Consider the following 15,929-nt stretch of genomic DNA (forward strand, 5'->3'; position numbering starts at 1 on the left):
GTCTACCTAACCAAGCAGTTCCAGAAACAGTGTTAAAAACACATTACATGGTTGAAATACAAGTGATCAATAATGACATCTTCACTCACTGAGGCTTCTATCCTCATAGAAAAGAAATATACACACCCAGCCCCCCATTATGTTATATCATTTTACTTTCTTTCAAATCCCTTATTTCTAGCCTATTAACTAAAGCTTTACCATCTGTTAACCATCTCTTTTCATACAATAATACAAACACCAGAACTGCAAAAACAAGTTTGTCTCATGTTACTACATCCAAATCCTGCAGTGCCTTGATTATTTCTGCTAAATTGGGTTTGATGACTCTGAAGTGCCTGGCAATGAGGGATATTGCAACATTAGCATCAGGAGCACAGTCTCTGAGCAAGCAATGCTTGATTAGACCTGTGGTCCTGTCTTTCTCCCTTGCTAGGTTTGTATTCACTCACAATTTACTTAAACTTATAGCCCTCAGGTACTGAGTCATAAAAGTAATATTAAAAATATTATGTAGTATACTAAGAAGTGAATTTATATATTTTAACGGAGGTACTTATTGTAAATGGTGTTGAATACACCGTAGGAACTACATCAGTGTTCAGATAATAAATACTACAGGCATAAGCCCTTTCAGAGGACTGGGAGCTGGCCTGCAATCTTTGTAAAGCCAAGTCTTATCCTATTGAAGAGAAAGATGTCACATACCTCCTTCTTCAAAGGTACTTGGTGCCTATGATGGACCAAGACAAAATATATTTTGTAACTATGTTTCTAAAAATGGTAAACATGACCATCCCAAATCACAAAACTAATGACTATCGCCCTCTTCTTACTAATATGACTGACTGGGGGCTTCCTACAAATTAAGTTTAGCTTTACTACAACGTTTTTACCTGCTAGAATACAATGTTTATAACTACCAAAAACATAATAAGTTTCCCTCCTCATAGGATTCAATATACAAAAATGTCCTGCTGCCTTGCATAGCCATCAAATCATCTAACACAAGCCAAATCCTATCAGAGTCCTGAGCACCCTTTTATGTTATAACCAAGTCATGTGTACTTTGTGGTCATTCTTCTTATTAGAATTCATTACACCCCTCTCTGACTACAGGCGTGATTCTGCAGGTCACTGACAAGAGGCAGTGAAGAAAACCATGACTTAAGTTTTTGGGATTAAGAGTGAATGAATATTAATGTCATGACAAAAACTATAACTGTAAAACAACAAAATAAGTCTTAGAAAAATTGCCTGAACTTGAATGCACATATTAAAACTGACTCAAAATATATAATGATTAAAGGAAAAGAATCACAAAGTTTATTTGAAAATCTGTAATTATAATGAGGTATTTTAACATATCCTCTTAAGAACTGAAAAACATAATATTCGTTACCACATGGCTTAAGAAACAATATTTCTATGAAAAACATGCAGAAGTGTTCATTTGACAAAAAAATGCACATACTTTTAATCACATACAATCAAACATAATTGAAAACATACTGAAGGATTACATTTAGCTACAAGTAACAGGAATCACCCACAGGCTTCCTGACAGAAGGGGCTTATTCTGACATGGAAGCACCGGGTCACAGCAGCCACTGCACATGCAGCAGAGAAACCAATACCCATGTCCTTGTTTTCGGCAGCACCATGTCATGGTGAATCAGGAAAACAGTCACTAGCACTTGACAGCTTAAGGTGTTTCCTATACAAATTAGACCTTATACAGATACAATCTAGAGATGAGGGAAGTCAGACATAAGTAGGAAAGTCTAAATCAGTTTCCTGTGGACACAAGAGGGCTGACAGAAAACTCCAAACTCTGGTGGATCTTTACTGTGGATCTTGTGAAGACACCAGTGGAAAGCTGCACCTCTCAGAAATGGATATCAGACAGTTCATGGAGCTTGTGAGGATAATCTTGATTGGAAAATCAACAGATTGAAAAAATGGACTGGAAGATGGTGCCCTTGAAGCTCCTATCTATCTGTCTATCCAAATGGTGGCTCCAAAATCTGACTAATGCTTTCTTTGTTTTTGCCTTCCAAATATAATGCAAGTGAGGCTATTAATGAATTCCAACATGGAACCATAAATAGGATGGATTCTTGAAAATCAAGTTCCTAACATTACCCACAGCGGGGATATTTCCAACTGTACATTTTCTTGCCCTATTACAGGTCCCTCTTCTTAAATCAAAGTCAATTCACCAAATACAGGTCAGAAAAAAGGAACAAAAGCAAAGGCACAAATATAAAAATAATATTCACACAAAACTATATTCTTTCATAAAATTGCCATAGATAAAATTTATTCACACTATTTATCAGTATCAAAAATGGAAAAAGACTATACCCATCACCCCCAAAAAAGAGATTCATCAGAGGGAAAGGTAGGATATATATACTAATCTAGGGTTATAAAAGATTGCCACAGTGATGCTAGGAAAATCCAACTACAAAACTGTCCTTTTTAAATGGCCTCTTAACACAGAACAAATAAAACATTATAAAATATTTTAACCTAACTGCATATAAGAAATACACTTCAAAATGGGAAGAAATATTATTAAACATTTTAAGGAAAAAGCAATATTAATCGTATATACTATTGTTGAAAGACAAGTCTCAGAATTATCGCACCTGGACATTCATTTCTGAAAATAATTAGTAGAAATCCAAGGTCCAATAATGCACTTTAAGAAAAAAGTTTAACAAACACAATGTATTTATAACTTTAACAAGAACTGTTGCATATTGAAAGTTTTCTGGCCCATTATACATGGATTAATTTCCATCAAGCTTTCTCATGTAACATTTTTCTTTCTTTCCCATGGGAAGTTTCACATGTAAGGATGTGGGCCAATGCAAGTCTTCCCCATGCTGTTTACATTCAAGAGGTTTTATCCAGTGAGTACTTTCAAGCCTTCAAAAAGAGCTGGGATAACTGAAGCCTTTCCCACATTCTGCACATTTACATGGTTTCTCTCCAGTGTGCACTCTCAGGTGTTTTTGAAAGTTTGTGTGATAAATGAAGGCTTTTCCACATTTCTTACATTCATAGGTTTCTCACCAGTATGAGTTCTTTCATGTATTTGAAGAAACCTGAGATACCTAAATGCTTTACTACATATTTTACACACATAGGGTTTCTCTCCAGTGTGAGTTCTTTCATGTGTTTGAAGATAACTCAGACATCTAAATGCTTTATAACATATTTTACATTCATAGGGTTTCTCTGTAATGTGAGTTCTTTCATGTGTTCGAAGATAACTGGGATACCTGAAGGCTTTATTACATATTTTACATTCATAGGGTTTCTCTCCTGTGTGATTTCTTTCATGTATTTGAAGATAACTAGGACACCCAAATGCTTTACTACATATTTTACATTCATAGGGTTTCTCTGCACTGTGAGTTCTTTCATGTCTTCTAAGATAACTCAAACATCTAAATGCTTTAATGCATATTTTACATTCATAGGGTTTTTCTCCAGTGTGAGTTCTTTCGTGTGTTTGAAGATAACTCGGACATCTAAACGTTTTACTACATATTTTACATCCATAAGGTTTCTCTCCTGTATGATTTCTTTCATGTATTTGAAGATAACTGGGACACCTAAATGTTTTATGACATATTTTACATTTATAGGGTTTCTCTGCAATGTGAATTCTTTCATGTCTTCGAAGATCACTGAGACACCTAAATGCTTTACTACATATTTGGCATTCATAGGGTTTCTCTCCAGTGTGACTTCTTTCATGTGTTTGAAGACTTTGATAACATCTGAAGGCTTTTCCACATTCCTTACATCCATAGGGTTTCTCTCCAGTATGAGTTCTTTTATGTTTTCGAAGATAATTGAGACAACTAAATGCTTTACTACATATTTTACATTCATAGGGTTTCTCTGCAGTGTGAGTTCCTTCATGAATTTGAAGATAACTGGGATACCTGAATGCTTTATGACATATTTTACATACATAGGGTTTTTCTACAATGTGAGTTCTTTCATGTTTTTGAAGATAACTGAGACAACGAAATGCTTTACTACATTTTTTACATTCATAGGGTTTCTCTCCAGTGTGATTTTTTTCATGTGTTTGAAAACTTTGATAGTATCTGAAGGCTTTTCTACATTTCTTAAGTTCATAGGGTTTCTCGCCACTGTGAGTTATTTCATGCATTCGAAGAGAATTAGGAATACTGAAGGCTTTACCACACTTTTTACATTCATAGGGTTTCTCTCCAGTGTGCCTTTTTTCATGTAATCGAAGTGAACTTCTACAACTGAAGACTTTCCCACACTCCTTACATTTGTAAGGAGAATCTGTAGTGTATGTTACCATGTGTTTTTTAAGGGTTTTGAGGCACATGAAGACTTTCCCACATTCCTTACACATATAGGTTTTCTCTCCATTGTGAGTCCTTTCATGTTGTTCAAAATAGTAGAGATCACTAAAGGTGATCCCACATATGTTACATTTATATGGCTTCTCTCCATGGTTTAGATCCTCAGAGGAATTGTATCCAGTGTGACATTTGATGACTCTATCAAGGGATGAATGATACACAAAGGCTTTTCCACATGAACTGCGCTCACAAGGTTTTACTCCAGTAGTTTTCTTCTTCAGATTGAAATTTGAAATAAGGTTGAAGTTTTCTTCACATTGACTATTCTCTTTGCTTTCACAGAGTCTCTCCACCATATGATTTCTTTAAAAAATGAGCAGCACATTATTAATGATGTCTTCATTAATAATTTTATATTATTTTTAATATGATTTTTAGGAAAAGTATAGGTATTTTGTCTTATCTAAATTATTGTCTGAAATTAAATATACTGAATGCTCTCTAAGAAGACTTCACCCTTGCTCCTATCAAACTGTGATATTCATATATAGGGTTTATTAATACTGTTTACAAGTGAATAATTTTGCAAAAACTGAGCATGTACGTTACATTTAAGAAATTATTTTTTTAATTTTCTAAGAAAGATATTTTAACCAGGGTTTATTAATTTTGTTTGCTTCTTTTCAAAATTTCATAACTAGGATTCTCACACAATATACTGCTTTCTATTGTGCGACTCACCTTAGTTTTCTCCCCTGGTTTTTGTACTGATCTTCAATGTCAGGATCTTCCCAGTTTTTTCCTAAAATGCAGAATCAGAAAAATGATTCCAAAGCGTTAGAATTATAGAAAAATTACTAGCTTCTGGATCCATGATTAGTTGTGACCATGCCTAGTTTATTTACCTGCATCTTCCCTTTCCACATCACACATCTTGGAACAATGTCGATGAGCAATAAACACTAGTTCTCTAATTGACAATTGAAGGATGTTGTCATCCTTACCTACTGAGGCCAGGTTCCTGAAGGTCTCCCTCATCACATCTTTGTAGAGTTTCTTCTGTGAAGGAACCAGTAAGGCCCACTCCTCCAGGGTGAAGGTCACAGCCACATCCTCAAAGGCCACAGAGTCCTAAAACATCCCAATATATGTAGAGTAGGATGTGAGAGACTGACAGCACTGGGCATCTAGACTCCATTTATAGGACGGTCACGTATGATTCTCTCATCTCCAAACATCTCATCTATGACTTGATCATCAAAAACTTATTCTCTGTCCACACTTACTTTCTCATAAATCTAATACCATCATTAATACATGGAAATTACAAACTTTTACTGTTATCACTTTATATCTTATTTATCTCTTGTGTTAGGATCTTGAACTTGTAGAGAAATAACAAAAATGCTTTAAGGATGAAACATATATTATCATTTTAAGACCATCAATTCCCTGTGAAAAACAATTCTTTTGTCTTCTCCCTTATTACCCACCATTTATAGCACTCCAGAAGGCAGAGGGTAAAATCTACATAAAGTTTCAATGAATAAAATTAGTAAAAACATGGAAGCTTTTCCTTCTATTCCCATCACCAAACATATAAGAGTCCAGGAGGCCTGTCGAAATCAAACTTTCAACAAAGCCAGCTGACCATGTCGTCCTTAAGTCCTCCAGGCCTCTATCAGTCAGTGATCAGGTACAGCTGGCTGAATGAAAATATGCTTGTGGAGAAACGTAATATTGATCACAGACTGAGTTCTTCCTTTCTCTCTCTGTCCAACTTAAAGAAGATAGAAAGTTATTTGGAAATTAGACCTAAGATACGAGGAAGAAGACAAGTGAGACCACAAGATCTCTGCACTCACTCATGTGCTCAGGGCTGCTTCCAGTCAAATGTTAGAACACATAGTGAGAGAATATGCCAGAAGAGCCCTTTCTGGTAAAATCATAACAGGATACCCTGGGCCTCAGTGCTCTTGAGGAACAACAGGTTAAGAGCTGCAGCTTGCAAGGGAGTTCACTGAAGTCCACATGGGTTAATGCTGAGTTTCCCCCGAGTATAGAATACGTAAAGTTTTCAACAGTACTTTCCTCTAAAAGAACACAAAATTTCCATTCTCAGATTTCAGGAAGAAGTGTTTACCAACAAGTCACTCTAGAGGACCTTGCTAACTGCTGGTGTGGCACTTAGAAAATTTAGGAGCTGTCATTCTCATTTTCACAAATAATAATAATATTAAAACACACACACACACACACACACAAAAACACAACCCCACCCCCCAAAGTCCAACAAAACAAACAAAAATAAAACTGAAAAAAACTTGAAATGAACAACTCTTCTTAGATCCGTGAGAGCCTTGAGGTCACAGGGAAAACCAGCACTTCCAAAATAGAAAAAAAAAAAAAGGAAAAATAAGACAGTACTTTGAAATATGCCCTACATATTCTATTCTTCACAAGGTCTGCACTCAAAAAAAAAAAAAAAAATAAATCAATTTTACCAGAGTCCAACGCAAAGGTGATGAAGAACAAAAGACAGAACACAATATCCATGAACCCTAGGGCAACCCTCTTTAACTCGAGGTTTGAAATACACATAATGGAAATACCTGGGGCAAAAAGGACAGAAAGAAACAGGAGTGATAAGTGAAGGAATGATCATAAAAATGTCCTAATATTAGTAATAGATGGCATACTGTAGATCCAGAAAGCTCAAAAACACAAAATATGAAAAATACCAAAATTGTGTATCATATTCAAGTTAGACAAAAATCAAAGACAAAGAGAATTTATTGAAAGAGGCCAGAGGGCAAAACAGATGTTAGGTATAGAGAAACAAAGATTTGAGTTAAATCAAACTTCGTTTCAGAAAAAAACATGCAAGCAAGAACAGAGTGGAGTGAAATATTGAATGTTTTGAAATTAAAGCAACACTCTCATAGAATTGTGCCAGAAAAAATTATCCTTTAAAAATAAAGGCAAAATAAGGACTTTCTGAGACAAAAATAGAGGCAATTTGTCACTAGAACACCGACTTTGAAATGTTCAAAAATTCATTAGAAAGAATATAAATGATAAAAGTAGAGAATCAGAAAAGCAATAAAGGTAAAACATCTTTTGTACTTCTTATAAAACACATGACACTTTGTTTAAAATAATATTAGCAATGATGTAATAGTAATATTAGCAAGAATGCTTACGGGTAATTCAAATAAATGACAGCAATGTGACAAGGACAGTGGGGGGAGATTGAGAATAGTGTGGCATAAGGCACTTGCACAATCAGTGAAGTGATATAGTGCTATTTGTCAGAGGATGTGGGTTAGTTGTAAATGTACACTCAAACTCAAGGGCAACAAATAAAAAAGTTCTTTATTAAAATGTATGACTGATATGCTAAGAGAGAAATAAAAAATCAAGTGAAATGCTGAACTAAAGCCAAAAAGGCAGAAAAAAAAGGTTTAAGACAAAAAGTAACAACAAGGGCAAAAAATTGAAAATAGTAGAAAGGTTTGGTAAGTATTAATCTATCAGTATCAATAACCACTTTAATCATCAATACAACTAAGAGATACAATAGTATCAGGTTTTTTAAAAAATCACACTTTTATATGTTGTCTAGAAGAAACCCACTTTAAAGACATAGAGAGAGGAAAAGTAAAGGTATGGAGGAAAAGGTACCACGCCAACAGTAATCAAAGGAAAGCTGGCATAGGTGTATGACTTATGAAGATTTTAAACCAAGGAAAACTCAGAGATAAACAAGGGTGTGGCAGAATGATAAAGCGGTCCATCCTCCAAAAAGACCTAGCAATCCTTCCGGTGTATGTGCATAGCAACACAGGGGCAAAATATATAAGTTAAGAACTGATAGACTGCAAGGAGAAAGGGATGAATCCACTACTGTGGCTGGAGAATTCAACACCCCCTTATCATGAAATATAAATTCCGATAAAACTGAACAGCACTATGAAATAACTGGATTTAACTGTAATCTGTGACATACTTCACACAACAACAGAATACACATTCTTCTCAATATGTTCACATAGAATATTCATCAAGACAGAACTATTCTGAGACATAAAATATACCTAAAAAATTTAAAAGAACAAAAATCATACAAAATATGCTCTTTGACCACACAGAAATTGATCTAGAAATCAGGAACAGGAAGATAGTTGGAAACACCCCCCCAAATACGTGGAGATTTAAAAACACATGGAATCAAAGATGTCTCAAATGACAAATTATTTTGAATAAAATGAACACACAACATATCAAAGTTTGTGGGATGCAGCAAATGCAAAGGGAAATTTGACAGTGAACAAATACATTTAAAAAAAACTATACTCAATAATGTAAGCAACTATCTTCAGAAACAATTTAAAAAGAACATATTAAACTGAAAGTAAGCAGAATAAAAGAAATAATAAAAGTTAGAAAATATGTCAATATTATTATGGAAAACCAATGGAGAAAAAAATTTTAAAGCTGCTTCCTTGACAAGATTAATAAAACCGGTAAACATCTAGACAAGATAACTAAGAAAAGAGAGAGAAATTACTACTATCTGAAAGGAAAAAGCGGGGGGAATGAAAAACAGGATTTGATAAAATTGAATATCCGCTTATGATAACAAAGAAGTAATAGAGTGGAACTACCACTTCTAGCAAAAGAACATCTTCACAAAACCTGTAACTAAATTCATCACATTTGTTCCTCATGACATGAATGTCTGTGAAACACCAGAAAACCCACAACAGAGATAACTCCTGGAATCAATAAGAAAGCAAAGCAACGATCAAGGATACAAAAGTCAATTGCTTTCCCACAGACCCCCACAAATATACTCAACTGATTTTTGAAAAGGAGGAAAGGCAATTCCGTACAAAAAGGAAGTCTTTTAAACAAATAGTACTCCAAATAATAAATATCCACATGCAAATATATGCATACACACACAAAATGACTGGCAAGGTCTTACACCTTTCGCAAAATTTAACTCAAAACACATCATAGATCTACAAGTAAAATGCAAAATGAATCAACTCCTCCAAGATAACATACCAGGAAATTTAGATGCAAATGAAACAAGGCATCACTACGCACATATTAAATGGATAAAACTCAGAACACTCAAACACTAAATACTGGTGCAGATGTGAAGCTGCAGGAAATCCTCATTCATTGCTGTGGGAATGGAATCGGGCACGCCCACACTGGAGACCAGAACTTTATTTCAACACAAAACATACTCTTACTACATATAGTAGGATCCAGCAACCACACTCCTTGGTATAGACCTAATGAACTGAAACCTTATGTTCACACAAAAACCTGTACATGAACGTTTTTAGGCACTTTATTCATAATTGGCAAGAATTACAGTTAAGCAAGATGTTCTTCAAGAGGCAAACAGACAAACAGTGGTAAATCCAAACAACAATCGGTAAATCCATTGGGGCAAAATACTGTGCAGTGATAAAAAGACATGAGGGATTAAGTCATGAAAACACACGGAGGAACACATAAGTACATTGCTAACAGAAAGAAGCCAATCTGACAAGGCTACGCACTGTATGATTCCAAGTAATGACCACTTGCAACAGACAAAACCATGAGCCAATAAAAAGAACTTGGGGTTTGAAGGATTTAGGGGTTGGAGGGAGAAATGAATGAATAGGTGGAGCACAGAAGACCTCTGAGAAGTAAAACCACAGTACGACTTATAAAAAATGATGGATACACATTATCATACATTTGCCCAAACCCACAGATCCTCTGACACAAAGCCAATGCTAATGTAAACTGTGCACTTTAATGCAGCAATATTGGCTCAGCAATTGTAATAAATGTACCACAGTCATACAAGATGTAAAAAATAGTGCAAACTGTGTGGCTGCACAGGGGTTATGTGGGAACTCTGTACTCTCTGAAACCCAGTTTTTTCTGTAAACCTAAAACAGCTTTTAAAAAACTGAAGTCTACCAAAAACCAAAAAAGATGAAGGCAGACTCACACAATTCACCCCGATGACTGACTGATGGGTGAAACAGGCCATGTGTCATTCACCCGATCTGACCTTACGTCAATAAGCCAGCCTGGTGCTCTAGGAGCCTGAGAGCAGGAAGGAGGAGAAACTTCCATGGAACGCCAAGTTGGAGAGCGTGCCATCTATATTCTGAGAAGTGTCATGGTCACTGTCAGTGTCTGGAACTCCAAGTGGATGAGGTATGTCCTGGTGAGTCCTGATATGTAGACTTAGTAATGGACAGACAAGTGTCACCTACATTTATATTCTGAGGATCTGAGTCAAGAGATTCCCAGAGTTCTTTTACCACAAAGCGGCAACTCTTAGACAACAGTCCAAGAGCCTGTGAACATATGCAGGCGGGGACAACTGTGGGCCGGCAGCACGATGACTGCCTGATGCTGGGTGAGCTGTGTGGCCCTTGGGCTTGGGCCTTCATCAGAAACGTCCCAATTCAGGGATGAAGAGCAGCAACTCTCCATGGAGCTCCATCATGTACGAATGTACACTGTCCTCCCGAAAGCCTGCGCTGCCCACGCTGTGCATTCAGTGAATCCCAGGGAACAGCCCAGGGAACCAAGGAGTGTGGCAGACAGGTGACCTCCTCCAGCACCACGGCTTCTTTCAAGGCATGGGAGTTAGGAGGTCATCCCTTCTGCAGGGCATAAGCCTGAGGGAAAAGGATGGCTCCATTGTATCACAAGCAGGTGTCAGCAGCCAAGCTGAGCAGGTGGGGGCTGTTTCCAGGCCAAAGGCATAACCGGCACCTCGGTAGAGGGTCCCATGCTCAGTGCTTATGGAGCCTCTATCTTCAAGAGGGCCCAGTACTTGGTGGTAACTGCAGCCCTGATGGCACACAGTGTGGGGCCCAGGACAGGCCCTTAATCAGAAGCCTACGGACAACTCAAGGTCCTCCTCCAGGAGGCTCCCATCGCGGCCACCAGGGTTAGAAGCTTCCTCCACGACAACCGGTTGCCGTATGGAGTCCAAGTACCTTGGGCTTAAGTAGGGTTTGAACTAATCCCTTTGCTGCGCCAAACTGAAACTATGGTGCTGGCTGCTGTAACCCAGGGGGTCGGGGTCTTTGTTGCAACAGGTGCAGAGGTGGCAGCGGCGGCAGCGGCGGCGGCGGCGGCAGCAGCAGCAGCAGCAGCGTTACTTAGGGGTCCTGCTGGGCCCTCTGGAATTTCCCTCCCTACCATCTGTACCCGTCTCTTCTCTGTGTGAAATAACTGCTCCTGAAAGAGTGACCATGCGATAGGCTCACCTCATTCACAGGGCATAATAATCCTTGTACCCCAAGATCTGCCCCTAATGTCTAAGCAAACCCAGCCTAAGTCACACCTTCAAGCTAAATACACAGTAGGGTTCCAGCCAAGACATGAACTTGGGTCCACAGTAAGGAGGGCTCCATTCCCATATTCATGCTCTCAAAGGAAAAGGAATTACCAAAACTACCCACTCAGAGTCCTCTGTATACAGACCCCAGGCTGGGTGGGTGCACAATACAGCGCAGGGCAGCACAGCTCACAGGAGGGCTCCCCAGCTCCCAGCAGCTCCCAGTGCAGGAGCCTCCAGGCTTCTCATCAGCCTGACAGGTAAGAAGCAGGAGGGGGCAAGAGAGGTGCGGGGCTTAAGGTGTCAAGAGTCAAACATCAAAAGTGTGGACCCCCGACTACTCAAGACAACAGCATACACGGGTAAGAAAAACAGGCATGGGCACTGGCTTGTTTTTACATAGAGACACACTAACAGGATGATCCGGAGGTGATCAAACCTGCTTATTTGAGGGTGGATGGAGTAAGAGCACAGGAGGGAGGATATGCGGGCAGGGAGTCTGAAGTTAGCCTCTTACCTTAGAAAAAATGTTAACCTTCCCATGCAGGTTTAGTTCAAATAAAAAGCGGTATTTATATATATACCACAATTTCCTATCATTAATCAATTTGCTATCGTTATTTTCAATTAACTTTTGCTTTTTAAAAATAACTTACCTTTTCTACATAAGAAACCACTCCACAATTTAATCCTTTAAACACTAAATGATATAAAAATGGAGACCATAACAAATTTATAAATCTCTCTCTAACTAAAAGGACAAAAAGCATTATGACAGTTTTCTCTCTACTGTATTTCACAATAAGGATAGTTTCAGGAATGAATAAGATACAATGCATTAGAGGTTTGCAATTAAGCTCTGAAATGGATTAGGAATTTCAAATACTTACACAAGTTTTAATGTGTTTCCTCTTACCATTTAACATAAATATTCAATTGTGCTTTTTCCTCACTTCTATTAAAATAGTTCACTTACCTTAGGAATAGTATAGCCTTTTACATGTCAAAAAGTTCTCTAGGGAAGGGCACATACAAAACTGAGCTAAAAATGGAAAATGCACCTGAGAACTTAAAAACACCCACCTCACATCTTCAGGTTGTCTTGCCTGAATGGACCAAAATTATGTTTATTTCCACAATCACTCTTCCCTTATTCACATCATTTCCCTCAATCAAGTTATATATTAAAAGCCTAGGTAATAATGAAACAAGAAGGAAAGGGCTGCAACAGACAGTGGTTAAAGGAATCCAATGAAAAGAAATACAAACATTGGAATCAAAACAGATAAGCAGCCTGCTTAGCCACAGTTAAGAAGAAAAACCCACATTCAGAAAGTTAAACACATTCCCAAGTTTAGGGCTTAGACACCCCAGCTTGAGACAGATCCCCTGGAGTGCGTCAGTCCCTGGGAAAGGAGTGAGGGACACCCGAGCAGCCCTAGGAATGGACTCTGGGAGCTCCACACACAGTCCCCCCACTTTTGTAAATATGGAAGCGCTCCCTCCCCCCGGCTTCCATTCTTACAGTGAGGAAACTCTCAACCTGATTGAATTTAAGTTCTGACCGAAATGAACTCCCCAATTCATAAAGCCTTTGTCCATGAGACGGAACACCTGACCACAGGTTTTCTCAATGTGCACAGCTTACACTCTGAGTGCACCTACACCATGGATGCAAAACTGAAACAAAATGTCAAGGCCTAAGAAACCACAACCTCAGAAAGGACATCACCACCCCTCACACACATGCACCTGCACCCCAGCTCTCCATGGCTGCAGTTTCTCTCAGTGTAAAGGCCCCTCCATGGAGGGTGTGAACAGGTAGGATACCTGCAGGGGAGGCTCCCCAGGAAGAACCACTAGACCTTCAAGTACTTCCCTTTTGTAAAAAAATAATAAATGGAGCCACATTAAAATGGAGCCAGACCTGCCATCTCAGAAAAACTGCCTTGTACGGAGTTACGACTCAAACCTTGGAAAATGAAAACAGGGCAAAAAAACATTTGGACCAGGCCTAAAGCAACACTGTTCCAAAGAACTATTTGCAAGGACAACAATAAAGCAGTTATTATCTCCACAGGACTGATGACAAAGTGCAAATTAAAAACATTGCTTAGAATTAGCATCACTATGCTATGTCACCTGCATCAGTAAAAATGCTTTCCTTCCACTGATATAATTGCTCCCGTTTTCTCATAATACCTCTTGATTTTATCTCCTACTTGAAACATTATTTGGGCTTCTGCCTGAATCAACCCTTCCCAAACAGCTATTCTTAGTGATCTCCAATAGATGCTTGTTGCCTCTCACTTGGAAAGGGTTTTGTTGTTGTTTCGTTTCCTAGGTTAGCACTTTATAGGCTCAAAGGAGCCCTGGCTTGAATCACTGACCACAGGCCTCTGCTTCCCACTAGAGCTGCTTTGCCACATCGTTGATACTTTAAATGATACAAACCCAGTGTTTGAAGAATCCACCCAAATCACTTAAATCCAGTATTTATGTGGAAACAAAGAATATTGTAAAAATCTTTTACTAGCTCAATTAGAAAACCCTAAATATCTACTTAAAAAAAAAAAGATCAGTTAACTATATTTTCAGGGAAAGAAAGTAATTTGTAAATAATTAATCTTCTTGAACAATTTTGCTCTGCAAGGCTAAGCCCAGGAATTGTATTTTAAAACACCCCAAATAAAACAAACCTCAGAAACATGCTCAGGAAGAAAGACTGAAAGAATTCTATACAAATGCAATGTAGTACTGCAATACTTTTTTTCTAAATTCACCTCTTTTGTGACTGTTTAGAAGTGTTTTATATTGTCTTTCAAGCTCTACTGATTAAATACATTTTAACCCTATTGAAAAAATGAGATTTAAATACGTCAATAAACGTTTTCAAGTCACAAACCCAGGGAGGAGCAGTGCTGACAGGACAGCTCACCCAGGAAAGTTTCCAAAGAGGAGCCTCCACCCAAAGGACTTCCCATAGGACGTCTGTGCCCAGGGAACGTCTTGGGGGAGAGGAACGGGGATTTTATAAAACGTCTTCCAGGTGGTTATCGTCGTCTTTCTTCTCACTCAAAATATCCATAGACAAATATAAATCTTTAAAAAAGAGCATTGCAAAACGCTGGGGGGAAAAGATAAAGAATTAAAATACGTATTGGAACTCTGAAATAAACCACGAGAACGAACATTTGCTATGAATCGGGGACGGGAAGTCGGCTTAGGGAATGCCTGCAGGAAACTGGAAAGTTAGGGACTTACTGCCAGCCCCATGTGGAGACAGGTGGGGGGTGGGGCAGGAGAGGCTCGTGGATTAGAGACCCTGCTTCTCAAACGTTTGGAAAACTCAGGAGAAACCGGGTCCCGTCTGGGGAGAAAGAAGAGACTGGGGACCCCACGGACTACAGCTCCTCCCACGCATGAACCCCCGAGCCCCAGTCACGACTGTTCCCCAATAACCCTCCCTGTGGTCACCGCACCATCTGGGAAGAGGCGGGGGTTCGGGCAGAGCTGCCCAGAGAGGCTCCGGGGCCCAAATCGCCGCGCGCAGTGACGGGACAGGACGCCCGGGGTCCGGCTGCCGGTCCAGGCCCCACGCTGCGAGCCGGAGGGGACTGAGGTCCCAGCGGCACCCCCGGCGGAGGCGCAATCGGGTGGCGGACTCCGACTTGACAGCGGGGAGGCCGAGTTCCGCCATGGCCGGTTCCAACCAGCCTCTCGTCCCAGTCTCCTCACCCTAGAGCAGAACACTCACCATTTCTAGGTTTCCTGGGTCTCCCTGAGTCCCTGCTACGATTCCCACCAGTGTAGATCACAGAGCGACAGAGGTTGTGACAAAGTCAGCAGGGACCGTTAAGGGCCCGAGACACTGGATCCTGTGAGGGACCCGAGGGAGTTGAAAGGTCCACGCCTGTGCGGGACATAGCCCCACCCACCTTGCCCAGCGGCGCTCTTGATTGGATAGTTCCTAAGGCCTCGCCCCCTCGTACCTGAGTGACAGCTGGTGGGAGAACTCTGGCTCTGCTGAAACCGTTTCCGCCTATGAACGGTACCAGACCTAGCCTGGTATATTTGCATAAACAGAATTTTTTGTAGTCCTGGGACTGTCTGTGTTTTCCCCCAGCTCTTTGTGAAAGCCAGGGCACAGGTGTGCACTGGGAATTCCTGATTTAGTTTCCAGATGGAGC

The 15,929-nt window shown here is 39.4% G+C and overlaps 1 protein-coding gene across 1 annotated transcript; it reads right to left on the bottom strand.

Annotated features, from left to right (window-relative positions):
- Window positions 1-1,295: 1,295 nt before the first annotated feature.
- Window positions 1,296-15,657, bottom strand: LOC109454373 (uncharacterized). Its single transcript, XM_019744960.2, is given in 5 exon segments — window positions 1,296-3,076; window positions 3,079-4,727; window positions 5,106-5,166; window positions 5,369-5,495; window positions 15,497-15,657. Coding segments are annotated over 5 exon segments (1,977 nt in total). The 5' UTR covers window positions 15,500-15,657; the 3' UTR covers window positions 1,296-2,939.
- Between the last annotated feature and the right edge of the window lie 272 nt (window positions 15,658-15,929).

The sequence above is a fragment of the Rhinolophus sinicus genome, linkage group LG07 (assembly GCF_036562045.2).
Source record: "Rhinolophus sinicus isolate RSC01 linkage group LG07, ASM3656204v1, whole genome shotgun sequence".
NCBI classification, from domain to species: Eukaryota; Metazoa; Chordata; class Mammalia; order Chiroptera; family Rhinolophidae; genus Rhinolophus; species Rhinolophus sinicus.